The sequence below is a fragment of the Muscardinus avellanarius genome, assembly GCF_963383645.1.
Source record: "Muscardinus avellanarius genome assembly, chromosome: 11".
Taxonomy (NCBI): Eukaryota; Metazoa; Chordata; class Mammalia; order Rodentia; family Gliridae; genus Muscardinus; species Muscardinus avellanarius.
In genome coordinates this window covers 54999587-55025476 of record NC_137797.1, presented here as the reverse complement: position 1 = coordinate 55025476, position 25890 = coordinate 54999587, and the positions used below count along the sequence as shown (strand labels likewise).

The 25890-nt window shown below is 41.2% G+C and overlaps 1 protein-coding gene across 1 annotated transcript in view; it reads left to right on the top strand.

Annotated features, from left to right (window-relative positions):
• Positions 1–2494: 2494 nt before the first annotated feature.
• HELB (DNA helicase B) overlaps positions 2495–25890 on the top strand; it is a gene marked incomplete at both ends in the record, with an annotated part of 43158 nt that continues 19762 nt past the window's right edge. The window contains 8 exon segments of the mRNA XM_080706421.1: positions 2495–2681; positions 4282–4686; positions 6281–6450; positions 10561–10818; positions 10824–11444; positions 13983–14160; positions 15784–15925; positions 18475–18629. Of these exon segments, the coding sequence (XP_080562547.1) occupies positions 2495–2681; positions 4282–4686; positions 6281–6450; positions 10561–10818; positions 10824–11444; positions 13983–14160; positions 15784–15925; positions 18475–18629 (2116 nt within the window).

The window sequence follows — 25890 nt, the reverse complement described above, 5'->3', positions numbered from 1 at the left end:
AAGGGGCTGTAACAAAAAAGAGGGGAGGAAGAAGAAAATGAAGGAAGGAATGGATGATGAGAAGGACAATTAAATTATGTAATGGAGACTATATGTCTTGCATCATAAATGAGTTTTGTCTTAATATGTGTTTATTTTGTGTGTGTGTGTGTGTGTGTGTGTGTGTGTGTGTGTGTGTGGTACTGGGGTTCCTGGAAACCCTTCTACCTCCGGGCTACAATCCCAGACCTATTTTTACATTTTTATTTGGAAACAGGGTCTCCTAAGCCAGCGCTCGCGGCTGGCTTCGAACCTGCACGATCCTCCTGTCTCTGCCTCCCAAGCGTGGGGATTACAAGCGTGTGTCACCACGCCCGGAATGGTAACAAGGATATCTTAAGTATACAGAATACATAGAAAGGATACAGATTTGGACAGTGGAGATGCTTTAGTTTGGCTGAGTCTGAAGTAGCCGAGGAGCATCCAGGAGTGTTAGTGTAACAGGCAGTTGTTTACATAGTTCTAGAGATCAGATTAGGGCTCATTAGCAAGTAGGCAATAAAGTAGGTGAAAGATTATTCAAGGAAGAATTATAGAGTGAAAATAGAGGCTACTGGAGGAGCCCCAAATGACTAGATGTCCAGAGAGGTGGGAGGAAAACCTGAGAAGTCAAGTCACAAAAGCTCAGGGACCAGATATCACTGTCTAATACTAATACTGTCTAATACTAAGTGACTGGGTTAGCCCTCTATTAGAGCAGAGTCAATGTTGTGATAGAAACAGTAGCCATTCACATTGTAAAGAAGAAATTTGCTGGAGGAGGCCCATGCTTAATCCCAGCATTGGGAGGCTGAGATGGGAGAATCTCCCTTCCAGGGCAGCCTCAGCTACTTAGTGAGACCCTTTGCAATTCAGTAGGGGCTCTGTTTCAAACTAAAGAATAAAAATTAGGGGTGTCACTCAGAGGTAGAATGCCTCTGGGTTCCATACCTACCCTAATACCTCAAAAAAAAAAAAAAGGGAAGAAATTCAGTGTCTTATAGATGATTCTTGGAAACACTGTCAGCTGCAGTGTTTTTTTCTTTTTTTTCCTAAAAGCAACAAAGTATACATCTAATTTGCACCCAAGGGTGGGGGGAAATCTTGGACTATTCTCCCATAATTTTTTCATTAAATCCTTGGTACTGGCTGCTGTTTATCTATACAGTAGTACCTCTGTATACTCAAAACCCTTACATAAAATGGCACAGTATTTGCAGATAGCTGGCACGCATCCTCCCACATACTTTAAAACATCTCTAAATGATTTATACTTAATGAAAATGCTATGTAAGTAGTTATGCTGTATTGTTTCAAGAATAATATACAAGAGGTTTGCCAAAAAAAAGGGGGGGGGTGTGAAAGTCCAACATAGATGAAATTTTTTCTTGAAAAATTTTTTGACCTGTGGATGGTTGAATTTGTATATGTGGAACTCCCAGATACAATAGGCCAACTAACTATTTTGGAATGCAACATTAAGTGCTTTTGCATTTATCAAAGGGTACAGTTTAGTTACTTTAGATTTGTTATTAATAGAGTAATTACATAATAAGCAGTATCAGTGCAGTAATGTAGCAATGTATTTTATAGTGTTCCTTAAAGAGTACCATGACTTTGAAATACTATCCTCATCAAGTAAGAATGAAAAGGATTTTTTAATTTTTTTGGTGGTACTGAGGACGGAACCCTTCTACCTCCAGGCTACATTCCCAGACCTATTTTATATTCTATTTTATTTGGAAACAGGGTCTCTTAAGCCGCGAGGCTGGCTTCGAACCTGCATGATCCTCTTGTCTCCGCCTCCCAAGAGCGGGGATTTTGAATGCAATCTAAGCCAGTGGTTTCTAAACCTGGCAGAGCATCAAAACGAAGGACCTGGGATTTGTGTTAAATAGGCAGAATTTTGTGTCTCATTCTTAGCTCCTAATTCAGTGAGGCTGGAATGGGGCCGAGGAATCTACCTTGAATAAGCTGATGCTATATATCCAATTGCTCTGTGGGCCTTTCATGGTTAAGAAAACAGAAGACCCAAATAGTCTCTACTAAAGCCTCCTGATTATTGTGGGTTCGTTGTTCTGTGTTATGGTGGCAGTCCAAGGTCCCAAAGACATCTGTTGTTTTGGTTTTGAGCAGGGATTGGTTTTTTTCCCATTCTCTGGGCTCAGTCTACTTACCTGGCCTTTTCTCTTTGCAGAAGAGTTTTTGGCTGCGCTTCGGTAATGCCACATTCTTGATTCCTGGCTGATGTTCTCTAGTGGGCGGTGAGCTGTGCCCAGCAGCCTGCAGGGCACCTGGGCGGGGCTTAGGTTTATCCACGCCCCTCTGCTCATGCCACGCCCCCTGCGCTGTCTGCGGCTTCCCGGGCATCCCGGAAGCGGAGGATGTTAGGTCGCGGAGCTCATTGGCTAGTCTCGGTCATGCACCTCTCCCGGCCTTTCCGGACTTGTTTGGGTTGAGTTGGAAAGCAGCGAGTATGGCCAGTTTGAATCAACATCTGCGCGAGCTGCAGGGACCTCTGCTTCCGGTCAAGGACGAGGCAGAGGAGGACGAAGACCTTCTAGTGGAGGATGCAGAGGAGGAGGACGACCCCGGGTTCGTGGACGCGGAGGAGCTGTGCAGCGGGGGCGTCCAGGCGGGCAGCCTCCCCGGGCGCCTGCATGGTGAGAAGGAGCCTGCCCCCGGGACGGTTTAGAGGATTCAAAGACGCGGTTTCCATTTAGACTTTGTCCAGAACTAGACACTCTCCCCACCTCCCGCGTTGTTGCTAAGTCTTGCCTTTGACGTTGCCTCGCTGTTTCGTTCCTACTTAGGATAAAATGATATTGATAACAATAATTGGCAGTGCCTTTCAGCACCCACTATATGTTACGCTTTCACTTTACATGTTAGTTTATTTAATATGAGGAGTTATCCGAAGTTGTTGTGCAGTAGTGGATGTAGAACTTATATTCCCACCCAGAATCAGAACTTTTAATTATTACCCCATCCTGCCTGGAATCAAATCCGTGGTTACTCTTTAGCTACATAGGGAACATATATATATATATATATATATATATATATATATATATATATATATATATATGCAACACCTCAGCGTAGTCTTGATATGTTACTTGTGATTCTTATTGGCCATGTGTAGATTTCTGTGCTGTAAATTATGCCTCTTGTATTTATGTAGTGATTGGTATTGAAGACTTTTTTTTTTTTTAGTGAGCAGATCAGTGTTGCCCAGTAGAAAATTCTATGATGATGGTACTGTTTTACACTTGCATTGGCCAGTACAATAGCCACGAGCCACACGTGGCTATTTAGAACTTGAAATGCAGCTAGTGCAACTGAAGGTATGGGTAAATTGAGATTTACTTAACTCTTTTTGTGTGTGTGTGTGATACTGGGGATGGAACCCAGGGGAATTCTACCTCCAAGCTACACCGCGGTCCTATTTTTTAGTCTTTATGTTTTTTGAAACAAGGTCTCACTGAATTGCAAAGGGCAAATAGCTCAGTAGTTACATGTTGGTAGTGCAAACTTAGGCAGAGGAGGGTTTAGTCATTGTTCTAAAGTTTATCAACTGGCTGTCATGTTCCTAGCAAGATGTTTGGTGCTGGAATGCCCCAGAGAATCAAAATGAGAAAGTTACATTCCTAATGGAGTTACATTCCTAATTCCTTCTAGTGTATTAAACAGATATTCTTTAGTCACAGAAGTAACTATGATATTACTTAGGACTTAGAATAAATACTAACTGGTGCTTTGAGAAGTAGCAAGACTTTCCTGAGGAGGACACACACTGGCGTCTTTAGTAAATGGAGTGAACAGTAAGGAAGAGAATGTTTAAGGCAGATGAAACAACTCATGCCAAAGCCCCGTGGTGGCATGCACCAAGGCATTTTTAAAAATAAGCTGCCTAAAGACTAGTATTGGCCGAGGTCAGAGTAGCCAGTGGAGGACTGCTTTCAGAAGGGGGGGCAGCAGACACTCGCCATGCACCTTGCTTAACTTTGGAATACAAAACAAAAGAGGCATGGTCACATTACAGAGGGCTTACAGTATAGTAGAGGTTGCTGGGTAAACAGGTAGGAAGACTGAAGTGTTATGGGCACCCTAGTAGCACTATGTCACATATGGGTACTCTTACTAGCACCTATATGCCTGTCTCGGGTGCTGTCGAGGGGGAAAAAAAGAGAGTGGTGGGTGTGGTAAAACTTTGGGGAGGAGGGCTTTAAATCTCCTAAATTAACTGATTTTTCCCTCTAGTTGTAATTCCTGATGAAAACACTCAAGAGCAGTATAAAGTGTTTGGACGTTTTCCGATAACTGGTGCTTGGTGGCGAGTAAAGGTCCGGGTAAAGCCTATGGGATCAAAGGGCTATCAAGTTCAAGGATTCCCATCGTACTTTCTACAGACTGATATGTCACCACCACGTCAAAAAAATATCTGTTCCCTCTTTCTTAAAGAGTGTGGGGTCTGCCCTGAAGAGAGAAATAAATTTTTAGCATGGGTAAATAAAGTGTCAAGCTATAAGGACCTAAACTTTGAAAATCTTAGGGAAACATTAAGAACTTTCTACAAGGAAATTGAAAGGAATCATAAAAAACGACCTGCACTGAATGAAGAGGCAGAGTTCTTACACGAGATAAGTCTTCCTCTGGAGAACACAAGTAAGTGTGATTCTATCATGCAGTTTTAGTGTAATTGAGATATTTGATGGCTAGAGTGTTTGAAATATTACCACTCTTGTGACTCTTAGTGTAGCACAGATTGGGCATCTCTCTTCTGAAAACCTGGAGTGCTCTAAAGTCTGAAACTTTCTGAATGCTCACCTAGCGCACAAATGATGCTTTCCAATGGCTCAGTGCACACAAACTTTTTTTCATGCACAAAATTACTTAGAATATTGTAGAAAATGATCCTCAGGCTTTGTATAAGGTGTGTATGAAAAATTGATGAATTTCACGTTTGGTCTTGGATTTCATCCCCAAGACATCTCATTATGTAAATGTGAATATTCCAAATTATGTAAAATCTGAACTATCTCTCTCAAGAATTTTAGATAAGTTATACTAGATCTGTGTACGTTTTTATAATTAGTTGGATGAAAATGTGTTTATGTCACCTTTGGAGTATGTCATGGTCATCTGAAGTTCCTCATCTATAAAATGAAGGGATCGTATGAGATGATCTTTAAGATCCTTTTAATGCCTTTCTGGCCTTCAAATTGTAATTTTGTCTCTGACTTTTGTGTTTATAGAGAGTACCTTGAGTCCTTAAGAGGAAGTTGTTTGTTCTTTTCAAGAAACAGAACAGAGCTGGGCATGGTGGTGCATGCCTGCAACCCCAGTACTTGGGAGGCTGAGATGGAGAATCAGGTTTAAGACCAGCCTCAGCAACTTAGAGAATCCCTGTTTCAAAAAATAAATAAATAAATAAATAAGGCTGGGGGTATAGTATAGCTCCGTGGTAGAGTGCCCTTGGGTTCAGTCTTTAGCAACACACACTCATACACGCAAAAGAGGAAGGCAGGCTATAAATCCATTTTGGAAAGATTTAAATCCAGGATGATTTAAAATATGGTTTGTTATTTAGACATTCCTATATATCACATATATTATATATAATATTAAATTTCTTAATGATTTCAAATAAATTTGACAGGATATCAAAAAATGACTTCAGGGACAAATAAATCATAGTTTCAGTTGGAAAAATGAGTATGAAATTAATGTATAAATGATTTATTTTGTGTATTTAGCTCCAAATTTATCTTTGTATAATTGAGTCTGAATTTTTTCTGTTTATGTTGCAAGCACAGGAAACAAGACTTGAGAAATAGTTGTCTAAGCATTTCAAGAACATACATTTTAGTGTTAAACACTTTTGAAAAATGTCTCAGTATAAAAAATTGTCATAATATTAATTTTCTTTTTTTGTGTGGTACTGGGGATGGAACCCGGGGACATTCCACCTCTGAGCTATACCCCCCGCCCTATGTTTTATTCTTTATTTTGAAACAGGGTCTCACTGAGTTGCAAAGGACCTAAGTAGCCGAGGCTGTCCGTGAAATGCGATCTTCCTGTCTCAGCCTCTCCAATGCTGGGATTACGAGTGTGCGCCACCAAACCTGGCATAATACTAATTTTCTTAATCTCTCTGATTTACATTTCTGAAACTGTGCTAAATGAGAAAGTCTTTCAAGTTAGTTGTTCAACAGGCTCACTTGTGTGTTTTAATTTGTTCTTTTCTCATATTCTATAGTTCCATTTAAAAATGTAATGACTGCTTTGCAGTTTCCAAAAGTACTGGAATTCATTCCTGTCCTTCTGCCTCGGCACTTTACACGGCTCATAAACTCAGGTTCTAAAGGAGTGTTGCTGCAGGTAGAAGAGATTTTAAGCACGCATCCATGGAAGCTGGGATTTAGTAAAGTAAGTAAGACATTTGTTCAGTATTTGGTAATCTTAACATAAATCTGGTTTTCTCAAATTGGACAATTTTTGCCTCTTTCAAAATGGAAAAAAATTTGCATGCATCCCATGGTTGATTGTTTTTAGAATGTTATAGGTAAACACAAATTCCTTATGTTCTTATGGAGCTATAAAGTCAAAAAACTTATAAATGGACACCGCCCTCACCCCAGTAACAAAGCGGATTATATCCAGCCTCTCGGTGTTAATTTCATTTGATGTGACAGATGTTTTTCTGTAACAAAATTCTCATTCACACTTTGAATGTAGATGTCATTGAAGACAAAAGTTTCTGAGTTTGGCAGTTCCAGTCTGCAGTACAATGCAGTTTCCCACTTTCCAATATGAACTATAGAAAACTTTCATGGTATCATTTAATTTTTAATTAGTAAAATCATATCATTTACAAATGAATTCATTTCTGTTCTGATTACTAGAGACCAAGAGTTGAGAACTAGCAATCTGCAGCTTCACTGGTGGTAGAGCCACGTGTGGTACTTGAACCTTGGTAGCAATTGATTATAAAGTGGCTTTCCAAATAAAAACACAATTAAGGAATTCTGTGATAAATCTTGGACTTTCAAAGAATTGCAGACCTCCAGTTTGAGAAATACTAGGATAATGAATTTGTTCCTTATATCATAGGACTATAAATTTAGTATGCTTTGAAAGATAAGATTCTAAAACATCAAATTATCATTATATATATTTTTTAATGGAGAAGAGATGCAGAGATCTGATATGTTAAGAGATGGATAATGGTTTACCTTTTTTTAAAGTCTGTTTTTGTAATGATATGAAGAGAAATTTAGAGATTTAAATTATGCCTGTCTACATTTCAGGAATTAAATAAAATGTTACTGCTAAAAATGTACCTTTTGTTGGGTCAATACGATTCTGACAATTCTGAAAACAGTTATTGAGACCCTCTCAGTGTAAAACAGAGATGTGGTCAGATCATAAACTTGTTGGGGGCACCATCTTCCTAATAAGGAGTAGGACTCCAGTTTTCTTTTTTCTCCTTCCTTCCTTCCTTCCTTCCTTCCTTCCTTCCTTCCTTCCTTCTTCCTCTCCTCCCTCCCTCCCTCCCTCTTTCTCTCTCTTTCCCTCCCTCCTTCCCTTCCTCCCTCCCTTCCTTCCCTCCTTTCTCCCTTCCTCCCTCCCCCCTCCCCTTCCTTCCTTCCTTCCTTCCTCCCTTCCTTCCTTCCTTTCTTTTTGTGGTCCATTGGATGGAACTTAGAGGCCTTCCAGGGTACCACAGACCTATTCCTTCCTCTGGCGTCCCCAGACCTATTTTGTTTAAATTTTTAAATTAATTAATTAATTTTTTGCGGGTTTGGGGATGGAACTCAGGGGCATCTGACCTCCGAGCTACACTCCCTGCCCTGTTTTTTATTCTTTTTTTTGAAACAGGGTCTCACTAAGTTGGCGGAAGGCCTCACTAAGCTGAGGCTGGCCGTGAACCACGATCCTCCAGTCTTTGCCTCCCGAATGCTGGGATTACAAGCGTGAGCCACCACGCCCGGCCTTAAATTTTTAATTTAAAAACAAGGTCTCGATGGGTTGCTGAGAACCTCATTGAGTTGCTGAGGCTGGCTTCAAACCTGTGATCCTCCTGTCTCAGCTTCCCGAGTACTGGGATTACAAGCATATGCCACCATGTCTGGCTAGAATTTTCTTTTGTAGCCAATTGAGTTTAAGACTGTGTCAATAAGGAACCTCGGCCCGGCCTTCTTCCCTCCCCTCTTCTTTCTTCTCTACCTCTTTGTTAAAAAAGAAATGCTTTAAAAGAGTGTTAGTTATCAGCTATTTCACTTTCCACCTCCTGCACTAAGTGGAAATGTGCTAGAGAACATTGAATTCCTAGATTCTTGCTCTCGTGTGGGCAGTTAAATGTTGCTGCTTCCCATCTTAGCAGGAGAGGAGAGGCACACCTTGATGGCACTCAACAGAGAGATTCTGGAATTGGGAACACCAATTGAGGAGGAGGCACAGGTTGTCTGGTGGTGGAACTTTCAGCCTCATTTTCACATTGAAGTCTTGGAGAGTTGAGGTCTGGTAGCAGCAGTCTAGGACTTCAGTGTGAAAAGGGGAGATGGCTTACTTGTACCATGCTGCATGCAAGCCGTAATTTAGCTACTGTGTTAATTTGCTGGGGTGGCTTCAACAATAGATGTATTCTCACAGTGCTGAGAGCAGTGAGTCTAATAAGGCGTGGACAGAGTTTTTTTTTTTTTTCTGAGACCTCTCCCTTTGGCTTGTTTATGGTCTCATCTCTGTGTCTTCACATAATCTTAACATCTGTCCCTGCCTGTGTCCTAATTTCTTTCTCTTTTAAGCTAGACATCAGTTATATAAATGATCAGGGCCCACTCTAATGATCTCATTCATGAGGCTATGATCTCATTTAACCTGATTTACATCTTTGAAGGCCCTCTCTCCAAATATAGTCATTTTCTGAGCTATTAGGCATTAGATTTCAACCAGTCACCTTTCAGGGGACAAAATTCAGTTCCTAAAATGGATGGAGGGCGCGAGGGGATGTCTCCATGAAAAACACTGGGGCTTCTGAGTGGATCATGGTGAGAATTCTATGCCTCTTCCATAGTATTTGGGAGAATTGTTGGTGAGCACACGGGAAACTAAATACACTAAGAGAATGAGGTGACAATTCATAACACAAACCAAGGCTCATGCAAGTTAATGTAGTTATAGTGTGTCATGTTGCTTAGCCTTGAATCCTATTTACATAAACAAAATAACACTGATTTAAAAAAATTGATTAACAAAGTGAATACTATAATGTTTTTCAAAGACAGGAGGAGAAGAAGCTCTTGTGGAGGTAACGATATAAAGCTGAGAGCGCTTTCACAGAGAAAGACTCTCCATAGTAGGGAATTAAATAACCATCTAAAAATTCTTTAAAAAATCAAGAAATAGAATAAAAACACTTAAAAATGTGGAGATAAATTCTGGAAGAAAGAGAATAAAACAAAAGTGTTGGTGATGTTGCCTTTAGAAAACCCGAGAATCTGGGAGGCTGAGACAGGGAGATCACAGTTTGTGGACAGCCTCAGCTACTACTTAGTGAGGCCCTTTGTAACTCAGTGAGACCATGTTTAAAAAAATAAAGAATGAAAAATAGAGTGGGGGGATGTAGCTCAGAGGTAGAATGCCCCTGGGTTCTATCCCCAGTATTGCAAAATAAAAAGAAGAAGAAGAAGAAGAAGAAGAAGAAGAAGAAGAAGAAGAAGAAGAGGAGGAGGAGGAGGAGGAGGAGGAGGAGGAGGAGGAGGAGGAGGAGGAGGAGGAGGAGGCGGCGGCCTGAGAAAGGGTAACCTAAGAAAGGGATTTTTGTGATAAGCCTTATTTGACTTGAAACTATATGTGTAGCCAGGTACAGAGGCACTTGCCTGTTAATTCCAGTTCTTGGAGGCTGACACAGAAAAATCATAGTTTTGAGACTAGCCTTGGCAACCTCAGTGAGACCCTTAGCATGGCCTCGTTTCAAAATTAAAAAGTTCAAAGGGGCGCCAGGCGTGGTGGCACATCAATCCCTGCACTTGGGAGGCGGAGACAAGAGGATCGCGCAGGTTCGAGGCCGGCCTCGCTGGCTTAAGAGACCGTTTCCAAGTAAAATATAAAAAATAGGTGTCTGGGAGTGTAGCCCGGAGGTAGAAGGGTTTCCAAGAACCCCAGTACCACCGAAAAAAAAAAAAAAAGTTAAAAGGGCTGGGGGTATAGCTTGGAGGTAGAGTGCTTTTAGGTTCAATTTCTAGTAACAGTGAACAAATAAAAACTGTGTATAATTTATTTGACAGAATTCATTTTTCCTTAACTGGTGCATCGTAATCATACATCTTGTTGAAGTTCAGGGTGATAGAGGCTTCCATGCACAGAGTACTCACTGAGCCCTCTCCTACCCTCCTTCCCATGCTCAGCACAGTGACTGGCTTTGATAATTGTGTATGTACATTGTGTCCATTGAGTTGTTTCTCTCCAAATCTTCCTTCTTCCCATCTCCCTCAGTTTAGTCCCCCTTCACTCCACTTGGCTCTTATTTTCCTACAGTTCAACTACAGGGACTTGCAGCTCCTGCGCTGCGAGGCAAGCTGGATGGCGTTCTGTCATTGCCCATCCCTTCTGCAGTTGATGAGTGACTTGGAGAAGAATGCCCTGGTCATCTATTCCAAACTGAAGCAGATCTGCAGAGAGCATGGACACACGTGTGTCAGAGAAGCTGACTTGACTTGGGAATTGTCAGCGGACATGTCTTTTCACGATGCCTGGCAGTCTCTGAAGTTTCTCAAGGACATTGGTGTGGTGACTTTCAGAAGGACTGGGTCTTTCTTCATGACCTTTACCAGGCAGAAAAAAGCATCGCTTCTTCCATCTGTGACCTGCTGGAGAGACCGCCATGGCATTTACGGGTCGATGTCAAGAAGGTACTGGCCTCCATTCACACCGCAAGACCTGAGAGTTCAGGAATTGAGGATGCCTTGGAGGAAGGGAACCCTGACGCAGATGCAGCAAGATTAGAATATTTTGGGGACCTTTTGGACCCATGGAACAGTGATGACCATATTTGCTATAATAGTGAAAGTGAAATTAATGCAGAAATTAATGAAGCACAGCTGGATCCGGATCAGGTGACTGCTTTGAAAATGATCTGCTCCAATGCCGTGACTGTCATAAGTGGGAAAGGTGGCTGTGGGAAGACCACGATTGTTAGTCATCTTTTTAAACATATGGAGCAGCTGGAAGAAAGAGAAGTTAAAAAAGCTTGTGAAGATTTCGAACAAGACCAGGATGTACCAGAAGAATGGTTGACCTTCACTGAGCAAAGGCGCCTGGGGGCGGACAAAGCTATAGAAGTTTTGCTCACAGCACCTACAGGGAAAGCAACTGGCTTGCTGAGACAGAAAACTGGCCTTCCTGCTTATACACTACATCAGGTATGATCTACATTTTGTCTAGATTGCTCCAAGGACAAACTTATTTCTTACTCATAAAAAAAGGTACAGTATTTCCCTTTTATCTACAGTTGTGTTTTCTGCAGTTTCTCTTACCTGCTGTCAACTGAAGTCCAAAAAATGCTACATGGAAAATTCCAGAAATAAACAATTCATCATTTTTATTTTTTATTTTATTCTTTTTGGTTTTGTTTTGTGTTTTGTCGTACTGGGGAGTGAACCCAGAGGCTTTTCTACCTCCAGGCTATACTCCCAGACCTATTTTATATTTTATTTGGAAACAGGGTCTCACTAAGTTGCCGAGAGCCTCACTCAGTAGCTGAGGCTGGCTTCGAACCTGTGCGACCCTCCTGTCTCAGCCTCCCAAGCGCGGGGATTACAAGCGCGCGCCATCACGCCCGGCTAAATAATTCATCATTTTTAAATTGCATACTCTTCTGAGAAGCATGCTGAAATATTGTGTCATCCCACCCCAAACCAGTCAGGATGGGAATCATCCCTGTGTCTATGCTAAATGTACTATCCGCCTCTTAGCCTCAGAGTGCCTGTCTCCATGATAAGACTGCCTGTTACAGCATCACCGTTGTTGTATGTAGGGGTTGTTATTATCTGCTGCTTCAAGCATCGACGGGGGAGGTTTGGGAACATATCTCACATAGTTATGAGGGACAACTGTATTTATTGACTGTCTCCTGGGTCTTTTCATTGTAGTAGCTAATCATTTTGATCAGTGTTACTCAAAATAACCAGTTTGTAAATTTACCAGTTTGCAGTGAGAATGGACCTTTTGGGTACTCCTGAATAGGGCCTGTATTGAGATGGTAGCACTGGAGTACAGTGGGAAGTCTAAGTCCTCCTTTTCTATGAAAGCTAGTTGGAAAACAAAATATATGTATCAGTTAATTTTTTATAATTATGTATATAATTCTGTAATTATAATTCTATAAATTTATAACTATAATTTTAAATTAAATTTTATAAATATAATTCTATAACTTTATAGAATTATGTATATATATCTCAGTTAATTCTAAATGTTTTATTGAGACAAGGTCACTGAGAGAAGGCAGTTTTTGTTCAAGAGGATTGATACATTTGAATGAGAAATATGAAAGCTTTCTTTAATAAACATGTTGGATTTAGTTGTAGTAGAAAACTTAAATGAAGATATTATATGATATTATTTAAAATATGTATAATCCAAGCATGGCAGAGCACACTTGTAATCTCATTACTTGGAAGGCTGAGACAGGAGGATTGCAGGTTTCAGGACAGCCTCAGCAACTTAATGAAGCTCTCAGCAACTTAGTGAGATCCTGTTTCTAAATAAAAAATAAATAAAATAGGCTGGAGGCGTAGCTCAGAGGTAGAATGCCCCCCGGTTAATCTCCAGCACCACAAAAGAAAAAAAAAAGTGTGTGTATATATACATATCCATATCTGTGAAAATGAAAATATTGGTGGAATGCTATACACTAAGTTTTTTTTTTATGTTCTTTGGTTGCAATTCTCTAATTTTTAGCCAGGCATGGTGGCTCATACTTGTAATCCCAGTGCTTAGGAGACAGGAGGATTGCATGTTTGCATCCTGCCTCAGGAATGTTGTGAGGTCCTCCTCAACTTAGTGAGACCCTGTATCAAAATAAAAAAATAAAATACGGCTGTGGGTGTAGCACAAGTTAGACTGTCCCTGGGTTCAATCCCTAGTGAGTGCCTGCGTGCGTGCATGTGTGTATAAAATTTTATCTACATATGATTTTTTCATCTATATTTAAAAATAGAATCATCTCTGTAATAAATACTATTTTTAGGTGAATTGAAGTTGGTGGTGATGGTGGATTTTAAGATGTGGAGAAAAGTAAAATAATAATAAAAGAAAAAGTAGTATTTTCATAACTAAGTTGAGAGGCAGCTCTCCCCCCCCCCCACCAAGAGTGAGATAATATAGTTGGGAAGAGGATGGCATAAGAGATTGGAATATTTTGGAAGGACAAGAGCTGTATCTGGGAGAAGGAAAGAATAGGGAGCTTACTCTCATCTAGAGTGCTAAGAGTTTTGCAGTGAAATTATGTTTGAATCTTATTCAATTAAACCACATCATTTTCTAGGGGGCAGTCTTTTCAGCTGTTTAATCCTGTTTTGTCTTTAGGTTTTTTGAGCTATCTTTTGTGTCTGCTCATCTATATAACTTTTGTGTTCTTTATTTAGCCTTTTCTTTGTGTGTCTTTACTCTTGCATCATAAATGAGTTTTGTCTTAATATGTGGTTATTTTTTTTGTGTGTGTGTGTGGTACTGGGGTTCCTGGAAACCCTTCTATCTCCGGGCTACACTCCCAGACCTATTTTATATTTTTATTTAGAAACAGGGTCTCTTAAGCCAGCGCGGCTAGCTTCGAACCTGCGTGATCCTCCTGTCTTCGCCTCCCAAGCACAGGGATTACTAAGCGTGCGCCACCACGCCCGGCAACGTGTGGTTAATTTTTTAAAACTGACTTTAGCTATGCTCTACTTTGCTTATAGGTAAACTACAGCTTCTATTTATGGGACAAAACCCTGATGAAAAAGGATGAGCCATGGAAATTTTCTTCAGTTAAAGTGCTGGTGGTGGATGAAGGGAGTTTGGTGTCTGTAGGAATCTTCAAGTCTGTTTTAAGATTGCTGTGTGAACACTCCAAACTGTCTAAGCTCATTATCCTTGGTAAGTTAAAACACTGATGGAATTGTAAAGTGTGGTAAATCATTGTGGGTAGTAGATTGTCGACATCATTTCAGCATACTCTTTCCTAAAGCTGGAAAGCCATTTCTCAGAGCCCATAGCAAAGCCATAGAGGTAAATCTGACCACTCTCTTAATCACCTTGGGTAGGTCTTTGCTTTGCCCAGATACAGGCAGGCCAAGAGGGACAAAATAGGGTTTTGAAGGGTTATTTCTAAATATTTAAATGATTAGTTTTACAAACTCAGAGTAAATCAGAATGTAGATTATTTGGTTATATTAAAAAAGACTGAATTAAAAATTTTTTAAAAGACTGAATTATAGTTGAATTAAATGTGATTTTATGATTCTAAGCTAATGATTCAAATTGTCCTTCAAATTTTGATGAGGGTCAGTTAGGTTCTGTTGGGGTTGTAGTTATCTATGGACTAAATGATTTAATAGAGAAAACATTAAATAGCAATCAGGATCAAGTTGCATAAAAATACTACCTTTTTTGGTCTCAGGATATTAAAGTAGCTATTCCCACATAGTAAGTTTTTCCCTAAGGTTTGCTTTTTATTTTATTTTTGAATGTAAGTGCATTTTTTATTAGAAATGTATTAAATTATGTAAATCTTCCAGTAACTCTATGGAGACTCACCAGTGAATTTATACATATGGTACATTGTGACTCTGATTACAAAATTTCACGTCAAAATCAGTCTCATTTCTTTCCTCCTTTCTGTCTTTTCACCCATCCATTCATACATACATACATACATACTGGTGATTGAACTCAGGGGTATTCTACCTCTGAGCTACACCACCAGCTTTTCTTATTTATTTATTTTTATTTTGAAATAGGGTCTCACTAAGCTGCTGAGGCTAGCCTTGAACCTGTGATTTTTCCTGGATTCAGCCTCCCAAGTACTGGGATTACAGGAATGGGTGGCCATAACTGGCTGCAAAGAGGATCTGTAATAGAACAAAACAGTGGTATCAGATTACTGAAATTAGTCTACTATCAAATGCATTTAGCTCTTTTATTTTATATTTTATTTCTGTAGTTGAAGCAATAGATATTTTTTTCAGGTTTAGTAAGATGTTGAACAACATTGAATAAGTGACTAAATACTAGGTATCTAAGATTAATTTTTTTTGCATATTGGTTATATACACATCCTTATATGGTTATTGATATGAAGAGGTTCAGTTCAGAATTTGTTATCTTACTGTGTTTTCTCCATTTTATAGATATCTTACTATTTAATTTGTGTCACTTTCGGTTGAATTTTTTTGGTGGTACTGGGGTTCCTGGTAGTCCTTCTACCTCTGGGCTACACTCCCAGACCTATTATATATATATTTTATTTGGAAACAGGGCGTGGGGATTACAAGCGTGTGCCACCACGCCCGCCTTGGTTGAATATTTAAAAAATACTTTGTATTCTTAAATAATTTAGAATAATGTGTTTGGGGCTTTTAAAGTTATAGTAAGTTTAAAATTGTAGCATACATCAGTGGGGGGAAATAAGAGTAATTTCTAAAGTTTTAGATCACAATTACCTAAAACCTACTGTGTCATTTTTTTGTTGTTGATTTTGTTTTTCTTTCCTTCCTTTAGGTGATATTAGACAGTTACCCAGTATTGAACCTGGTAACTTGCTAAAGGATCTTTTTGAGACTTTTAAGTCAAGAAATTGTGCTATTGAGCTAAAGACAAACCATAGAGCAGAATCCCAGCTAATTGTGAACAATGCTACAAGGTAAAATGAAATGAATATTTTGCATTTTCTCTCTGTTAGGTTTTAGACGTAAAAGTATAAAAATACTATATTTATTAGCTTATGAATTATGATGATGATTTAGTATATTGTATTTACTATACATATTAGAAAACCTCTTATTAAAGTAAATACTTTTTCCCACAGTTAGAAAAAGAAAGTTAATATTTTATTGCTGGTCCAACATACATTACAATTAGAATTTAAGAAGGAATATGTTTTCCTAATTTAAAATGCATATATAGTCTCTTTATTTGTGAATTGTATATACACAAATTAAACCAACTATGGGTTAAATATATTTGAAAAACAAATTGCATCAGTACTGAACACAGACTTTTTATCATTATTCCGTAAATAATACTGTATAACAAGTATTTACATAACATTTACATTGAAAATAGGTATTATAAGTAAAAGTAGAAATTATTTAAAGTAAATGGGGAGGATACGTGTAGATTATATGCACATACTATGCCACTTTATATAAGGAACTTAATTATCCACAGAATTTGGTAACCATCGGGGATCCTGGAACCAATCCCCCCACAGATAACAAGGATAAATGTATATGAATTATAGTTACATTAAGCTTAGAGACTAGAACAAGCCCAAGGGAAGCAGGGACGTGGAAATGAGTTTATTGACATTTAGGAGAGAATTGGAGAAGAAATTTCTTCTAATTTTTGTGGAGGAAAGCCCAACATAGAAAAATTAAATGTAATGTTTTATTCCTAGATGAATCCTAGTGGTACCCATGGCCTATTATTCCTCTTAAAGTAGAGTAATATCCTTCACTTCCCTTCGTCTTTGTGTAACTCTTTGGCGTGGGCTCAGGCATTTGCTTTCTCCATCATCCATATATCAGAAAATTACAATTATTACCATTTCATAACATTTATTTTAATGTTAAAATATATAGATGTAATGGGACCCTGAAATGAAGAAACATTCATTCATTGGGCCCTAAATTTCTTTTGCTTTTAACTGTTTTTTACAAAATATTGTTTTTGTAGTTTGCATATTTCTTTGGATGGCTATCAGAAGAAACTTGAACATTCAAAATCCACTTTCTCTATGCCCCTGTCTACCCTGGATAGGGTGGTGGGAATAGAGTAGGAATTGACAGAAATGGGGTCAGTGATGTAAATTTGTGTCAAGACATTAAGAAAAATTATGGATTCGATGCATCAAATTTATTCTAGTAACTTCTCTGCCTCTACTTACAAGCCACCTCACTTTTGGATGATGGGTCACTTTCAAGTCCCCCAAACTTGAAAGAATCTGAAACATATCAGATTCTTTAAAAGTCAATTTTATTTGAAACTCAGGAATTCTTTTAAATAATGTTTTTATTTCATTTGTCCTACCCCATGCTTCTGTCATTGCTTCATCTTAATCCCCATCTCCATTATAATCTCCAAGGGAAAGCTTCCAAAAGAAGGCCATGATGATCCCCTTTATCTCCAAAATTAAATCTAAGCTATTTCTAGTAAAGAGAGCCCTAATCTTTTTTCTTCCTTTTCTTTAAATTCTTACTGGGTAAAGGTCAATAATGACACAACGGGGCACCTGCACTTGTGATAGGTAAGATGCTGTGAAGACTGTTCCAAAATTTAGTCAATCTTCTTCCAAATAACCAAGGAGAGGTTCTGCGATAGCAAGGCACCTGTACCTTACCGTATTTTCTGACATGATTTGCTAATCTTGAAAATGTAAGAATGAAAGAAGGATGAGGAGGGAATATAAGCAAATAAGTATGAATACATGTTTCAACTGGACAAAAAAGGACCTTATATACAAAGCACAGAAGAAGAGAAGGCCCCACCTAGTCTAAATTGATTTAGGTAGGATATGGACCCAGAGGGGCAAGATTTGCTTCCTGCCTCCCCTGTTTTTTACCTCTGCTACTAGCCTTAGGCAACCCGTTAGACTTGACTGAGTCGCCTCATGCTGCTCATCCGCTAAATGAGGCTGATACCTACCTCATGGTTCTTCTGTGGTCTGGGGATAAGTAGGTTAGATTCTCAGAATGATACCGAGTATGTCCTCTGATAATTTTTTTCTTTTTTTTTTATGGTACAGGGGATGGGACCCGGGGGTATTCTACCTCTGAGCTACACCCCCAGCCCTATTTTTATTCTTTATTTTGAAACAGGGTCTCACTGAGTTGCAAAGGACCTCACTAAGTAGCTGAGGCTGTCTGCTAACTGAAATCCTCTTGTCTCAGCCTCCCGAATGCTGGGATCACAAATGTTCGCCACCACGCCTGGCTGATAAAGTGTTTTCTGAGTCTTCTGATTTGAAAGAAGTAGAAGATGGATTGTCAAATATAGCAGTATGACTTTATGGTCTTCCATTTCTATTTTAAAGCTCATTTACTATTTATAATGCATATCTGGGTAGCCTTTTCTACCTACTTATTATCTGTTAGCAGATTTTAATTATCATAAAGGCACGAGATCTGACCATATATGAAGACACATTTTTTATGCTAATGCTTTTTGTTTATGTGTTTATCTTTATTCAAGAATCTCAGGACGAGATTTTCCAAATTTTGATGCAAAACTAAATGTCCCTGATAATCTTACATTCCCTATCTCAATTCAAGACAAGACATTTATTTTTGTCAGACTTCCAGAAAATGATGCCAGTTCTCAGTCATCTAAAAGTGATCACTACTCTCGTAAGTATAAACTTTTATAATATGATTACGTATAAAAAATTCAGTTTTGTAATACAGTTATCAAATGACCAGTTATAATTTTATTTGATGGGAAACAAATATTGCCAGCAAAAAATGGGGCACTGAAAATAAACACACCTGTTTCTTAATCTTCAAAAGCAGCTGACCCTAGAAGTATGTAGAAAAGTAAGCTTTTGACATGTATCAGGATTCAGTAAATACCTGTTCCACAAATAAATAGATGTTGATGGTTTTGTTTAAAGTAAAACAAAGCTTACGTAATACAGGTTCATTCAGGAGAAAATATGTTTTGGACAATTAAGTTTTTCTTATAGAGCAATTTGGAAAGCAAATGCTTTGAGTATATTTGTGAAACAAAAGTTATGGTTGTCAAACTGTTGCCACTTTGAGTGCCTGATAGTTCTGTTTTGCAAAATAGACATGCCTTGCTTCTAGGTGTGGATTAGTGACCATAGGGCAGGGTTGAGAAAGAGCATGGGATCCAGAATCTTCTCCTTATGCATATGACCCTTGTCACATCACTTAGCCATGTGTGAATGTTGTGAGGGCCGAGGACCTCCGTGTTGGACGCACTAGAACCACAAGGACATAGAATGTTTCACATTACTAATTCTGTTACCCTATTATACTCTTGCTTGTTTCTTCCCACTTTCCCTCCCTCCTTTCTTCATCCTCCTTTTCTCTCTCCCTCCCTCCCTCCCTCCCTCCCTCCCTCCCTCCCTCCCTTCCTTCCTTCCTTCCTTCCCTTTTTTCTTCCTTCTTTCCTTCTTTCCATATGGGACCCAGGGACATTTTACCTTTGAGCTATACTCCCAGCCTTTTAAAATTAATTAATTTATTTATTGTCGTATTGGGGATGGAACCCAGGGGCATTCTGAAAGACCCCCGAGTGGTCTTTCCCTTAGGAATGGAGACCCCGGAACCCAGAGATCAGTCCGAGACCACAGGATGCAATAGCATGAGGATTTTATTAAACACAGGTACCTGTGGGCGGCAGAGTCTGCACAGAGACTTGCGCGCCCCTGGTCTTTTTCAGGGGGCTTTTATAGGGGCAGCGGAAGCGGGGTTACAGAAGCAGAAAAGCATTGTTAGCCTAGATACAGAGTTGCTATTGGTCCCGGTAACTAGGGAACAAGACGACCTCGATCATGAGGTTGTTTTGGCCTTTACTTAATAGAAAATTGTATAGGACATACGGTATCGGTCTGTTCTGCCAGGAGACTGCTAGCGAGCAGTTATGCTCCCATTCTTCCTGTTTGGCAGGCTCACTGACTTTTGAAACCCTCCACAGCAGCACTCTATCTTCCGGGTTCAGATTTAGGTTAATCATGGCTTCGCTTTAGCTAAGCTGAGCTAGGGTCTTTCATTCCCCCATTTTCTTTATTGTGAGTTAAATCATTAACTCTTTTATTAGATTTCGGTTTCTCGTTCCACTAGCTGCTGGTATCGCTGGGTTATGACCAGGGTTTGAATTACTGACAGTCGATCTTTGATAAATTGTACTAGCCGATTGAGGATGCAGGGTCCAAAAGAGAGCAGGAGAAGGAGGATCAGGAGAGGTCCCACTAAGGAAGATATCAGGGTTGTGAACCAAGGGGATTTATTAAACCATCCCTCAAACCAGCCTTGTTGGGCATCGAAGATTTTCTGTCGCTGTGCTAGCCTTTCCCTGAGTTTGGCCATGCTGTCCCTCACTAATCCTGTGTGATCAGCATAGAAGCAACATTCCTCCTTTAATGCCGCACATAGGCCCACTTCCTGCAGGAAGAGCAGGTCTAGTCCTCTCCGATTTTGCAATACTACCTCTGAGAGTGAGGTTAGAGATTTCTCGAGTGCACTCACAGATTCTTCCAATGCCTTTATGTCAGCATGCATGGCTGCTTGCAGAGCACTAAATTGGTGAGTTGCTATTAGGGCTGATGTGCCTGTACCAATTCCAGCTGCCACTCCCCCCACTGTTAACCCTCCCAACAATAATGCTAGTGTCATTGAGACAGGCTCCCTTTCAAATCTGCCCCTATGCTCAAATCATTCAATGATATAGCTGGATTCATGATAAGTTATTCTGGGCCATAATTCAATTAATACACAGAAACCAGAAGTAGCATGTAATGCCACGGCGGACACGCAAGGGGTTAGGCCGGAATTGCATGCCCAATGAGTGCCTTTTCCAGATGCCAAATAAGTATCACTAGGATATATATCCAGTGTTTGATTGCATAACCCTTGATGGGACTTAGGGACTTGTCCGATACAGACCCCCTTTCCTGTTACCTCAGACAGAGTTAATTTATGCTGCAAGGTTCCGGCACAAGCTGCAGGGACAATAGAGTGATTAGTAAAGCTACCTAACACCGCGACTCCCTCATAATACGGCGGGGTTGATACCAAGCAAAGCCAACATTGTTCAGTTTTAGAAGGCTCAGTAGCATTTAGGGTAGCATATGCTTCTTTGATTAGGTTATATAATCGACTTCCCGTACCTGGCCGAGGATTCCTTGTGGGGGGGACAGACACCATGGGAACGTTGCTGGGCTTGGGCAAGACATGTGCCCGCATGGGTTCATCAGGTAGTTTTTGGTCCGGCAGTACAGAGTTTGGGCCCATTATATAGGTGCTCAGGGGGCTGACCTTCAGACGGATTCGAAAGATTATTCCATGGTCTTTCCCAGATAGGTACCATCGAAGACCCCATACATAGCCAGATTGCCATCCTAATGCTCGTCTGCCTTTGGGGGTAAAGGTAATTCTTAAGGTGAGGGGGTTACGTTGCGAGCGCCAACAGTCAGTAGGGCGTTCGTAGCCTGCCTTGACAGATATAAGATCCCAGTCAGAGACTGGCTTCCAATATGCATCTCCTGTGGTCTCGCACCCCCATGCTCCACAAAAGTAATCTTGATATCCCCCACATTTGTGGGCCTGACTTCTGTCCCTGTGGTCCCCCGGGCAAATGTAAAAATCAGACATCTGAAGGTTACATCGGGCGAAAGGACTTACACATCCATAGGGCTGGCCAGAAAAGTCTCGGTGGGACCTCCACCCATTACCGACGGTCATATCGGGTAGATATGAGTTGGGGTTAGTCGGATCAGCTAATGGGATATCCCACGTGTCCAGTCCTGCCGCTAGTTGACAAAAATCTGGCCTAAGGGTGGGCCACCAAGTTCCTAGTGCCCGCTTGTCTTGTTTCTCCCAGACAATTTCCCCTGTCTGGGAGAGTACCTGCCAGGTCAAAACATAAATCTGATGGGGATTGTTATCCGCCATTCCCCCTTTTATCCCTGCCCAAATTATGATTGAGAGTCCCCACGCAAGAGTTTTATCTTTAGGGGATTGTTTCCTCGCTGTATTTTCCACTCTGGACCTGTTGATGATTTTGTCACGTTTCTGGCCGGCTTGGCGTGCGAGACGTGGATCCATGCCGCTATGCCGTCGACTTTGATGGCAGTAGGCGTTGTTAACAGTACGGTGTACGGGCCCTTCCAGCGCGGCTCCAGACTCCGAGATTGGTGGCGGAGGATCCAAACAATGTCTCCAATCTGAAAGGAATGCGGTATAACAGGTTGATCTAGCTGATCTCTGTAAGCCGCAGCAAGGGGTTTCCAAACTTCTTCCTGTACAATCTGTAATGCCTTGAGATGGGCCTGTAAAGTGGAACTGTTAGCGTATTCAGAAATATCAGCATCAAAGAAAGTAATGCTCGGGGGCGGAGCCCCATATAGGATTTCAAAAGGAGTAAGTCCATGAGGTCCTGGTGTATTTCTAGCTCTATATAGAACTAACGGTATCAGGAGAACCCAGTCTTTAGAGCCAGTTGCCAACGTTAATTTAGATAAAGTCTCCTTAATAGTTCTATTCATTCTTTCTACCTGCCCTGAACTCTGGGGTCTGTATGCACAATGTAATTTCCAATTTACCCCCAGCAACTTGGCCACCAACTGACTTACCTGGGACACAAAGGCTGGTCCATTATCACTGCCCAGGACCTGGGGCATTCCGTACCTGGGGAAGATTTCCTCTAGAAGCTTCTTCGTGACTATTTTTGCAGTTTCACCTTTGGTAGGAAAGGCCTCTACCCATCCGGAAAAAGTATCTATGAATACTAAAAGATATTTGTATCCATACATTCCAGGTTTTATTTCAGTAAAATCTATTTCCCAATGTATTCCGGGGCGATGTCCCCGCACTCTGACACCTTGCAGGAGCTGCGTTTTTCCTGAATTAATCTGTGCGCAAGCTTTACAATTGTCCATTACCTGTTGTAGTATCTTATTTTTATTAAGAAGATATAGTCCCACTTCGCATCTTTCTAGAAGGGTACTCATTTTCTTTTTCCCTAAATGTGTTAATTTATGTAGTTGTTGTACCAGCCATGTGGTTGACTCAGTGGGCCACACAATCTTAGAATCGTATACCCAATACTGTTCCACCGAATCGTAAGTGGCCCCCATTTTCTTTAGGAGACTTAAGTCCTCCTTACTATATTTCAGACGCTCTTGCTTTTCTGGAAACTTTTCTTTCGTAGTTATGGAAAGAATTTTGGATGTGTCTGCCATGGCAGCTTCTCTAGCTGCCATATCTGCCAGTCGATTTCCTTTAGCTTCCATGGAGTCCCCCTTCTGATGCCCAGGACAGTGCATGATACTTAGTTGTTGTGGCAGAAACAGCGCCTCCAACAGACCCAGTATTTCAGACTTATTTCTGATTTCTTTCCCTTCGGAGGTAAGAAGCCCTCTCCGTCTATAAATTTCACCGTGTATATGGGCGGTGGCAAAAGCATAACGGCTATCAGTATAAACATTTAGTTTCTTACCTTTTGCCATCTTCAGAGCCTGGGTCAGGGCGATTAATTCTGCCCGCTGTGCAGATGTTCCGGGAGGCAGAGCCTCTGCCCATACTACCTTAGTGGTGGTTGTTACGGCGGCTCCTGCTCTCCTCTGTCCGTTGTCCACAAAACTGCTTCCATCCGTGAACCAAGTGTAATCTGCATCTTTAAGAGGCTGGTCCTTCAGATCTGATCTAGTTCCATGTGCCTCGGCCAAGATCTGAAGGCAGTCATGTTGTTGAGTTGCCTCCGGTAGTGGCAACAATGTTGCAGGATTAAGTGTCACTACAGGTCCGAAATGCACCCTATCTGTATCCAAAAGCATTGCCTGGTAATGAGTCATCCGGGCATTTGACAGCCATCTGTCTGGGGGCTGTCTGACGAGGGCTTCCAGGGCATGGGAAGCCAGGACAGTTACAGGTTGCCCTAAAGTTAGTTTATTTGCATCCTTTACAAGGACAGCTACGGCTGCAACCATCCGCAAGCAAGGAGGCCATCCGGAAGCTACGGGGTCAAGTTTCTTTGACAAAAATGCCACTGGCCTCCTCCACGGGCCGAGTTTTTGAGTTAAGACGCCCTTTGCATATCCTGATCTTTCATCTATATAAAGTTCAAAAGGTTTTGTGACGTCAGGCAGTCCTAAAGCCGGGGAGCTCAATAATGCCCGCTTAATGTTCTCAAAGGCCATCTGATGTTCGGTCTCCCATTTAAAGGTAACTCCTGGCTTAGTCAGGGGATACAAGGGCGCTGCCATTTCGGCAAATCCAGGCATCCAAAGGCGGCAGAAGCCAGCCGTTCCCAAAAATTCCCTTACTTGTCGGGCATTTTGGGGGGCCGGAATATTTAGTACAGTCTGTTTCCGGGCTTCCGTCAACCACCTTTGGCCTTCCTTTATCTGGTATCCTAAGTATGTTACCTGCTGCTGGCATATCTGCGCCTTTTTCGCTGAGACTCGATAACCCAAGTTTCCCAAGGTTTGTAGTAGGGCTTCTGTTCCTTTTGTGCACTCCCCCTCAGTTGTAGCAGCTAAGAGGAGGTCATCGACATACTGGAGCAGGATGAGCTGGGGATGTTGTACCCTGAAATCAGCTAAGTCCCTATGTAAGGCTTCATCAAAAAGGGTGGGGCTGTTTTTAAAAACTTGTGGTAGCCTTGTCCAAGTTAACTGCCCAGACAACCCGAGGTCTGGATCCTTCCACTCAAAGGCAAACATGGGTTGACTTTTAGGATGTAGCCGTAAACAGAAGAAGGCATCCTTAATATCAAGCACAGTATGCCAGGTATGGGTTGGAGGCAACGTGCTTAGCAGATTATAAGGGTTTGGCACCGTAGGGTGTATATCTTCAATTCTTTTATTAACCTCCCGGAGGTCCTGCACCGGTCTGTAATCCCCCGTACCGGGCTTTTTCACTGGCAGCAAGGGGGTATTCCAAGGCGATCGACAAGGAGTCAGAACTCCTTGGTCTAGCAACCTTTTGATATGAGGCTTTATACCTTCATATGCTTCCTTGGACATCGGGTATTGTTTGATGGAGATGGGGGAGGCCGTTGCTTTCATTGCAACTAAAATTGGAGATTGCTGCCATGCCATTCCCATGCCTCCTGTTTCTGCCCACGCCTGTGGGAACTTTTTAAGCCATACTTTTATTTCATCACTAGTTGGATTTTGTTTATATTCGTATATTTTATATTCATCCTCCAAATGTAGGGTTAGAATCTGAAGTGGGGCTCCTTTAGGGTCAGTTATTTTTGCCCCTGCTTTTTCAAAATGGATTTGAGCCCTCAGTTTAGTAAGCAAATCTCTTCCCAACAGGGGATAAGGACAGTCCGGCACATGTAGAAAGGAATGAGTTACCTTGCCGGTGGCGAGATGTACTTTTCGATCGGTGGTCCAGTGATATCTTTTTCCTCCTGTGGCTCCTTGAACCCAGGCAGTGCGGTTGCTTAAGGGCCCTGCAGCCCTGGTCAGAACCGAATGCTGGGCTCCGGTATCAACGAGAAAGGTTACTGGCTGCCCCCCAACTTCGAGAGTTACCCTGGGCTCAGGGGGGGGGCTCCTGGCCCTGACCTCCCTAGTCGTCCCCCAGAGCCAAGAGGGACACTGGCTGTTTCGGCTTTTTGGGGTTCTTCGGCTTTTTGGGGCAGTCCTTGATCCAGTGTCCTTTTTCCTTGCAATAAGCACATTGGTTCCTATCTATTCTAGCTCTCCCTTGACTTTCTGCCCTACCCCCCTGCACTACAGTGGCCAATACTCTGCTCAGTTCTTTATTTCTTCTCCTGTCCCTGTCCTCCTGATCTTTTTTCATGCGTAACCACAATCGCTCTTCCTTCTCTTCAGGGGTTTCCCTTTTATTGTAGACTTTCTCGGCCTCCTTCAATAAGTCTGCCACAGTATAACCTTGAAGGCCCTCTAAT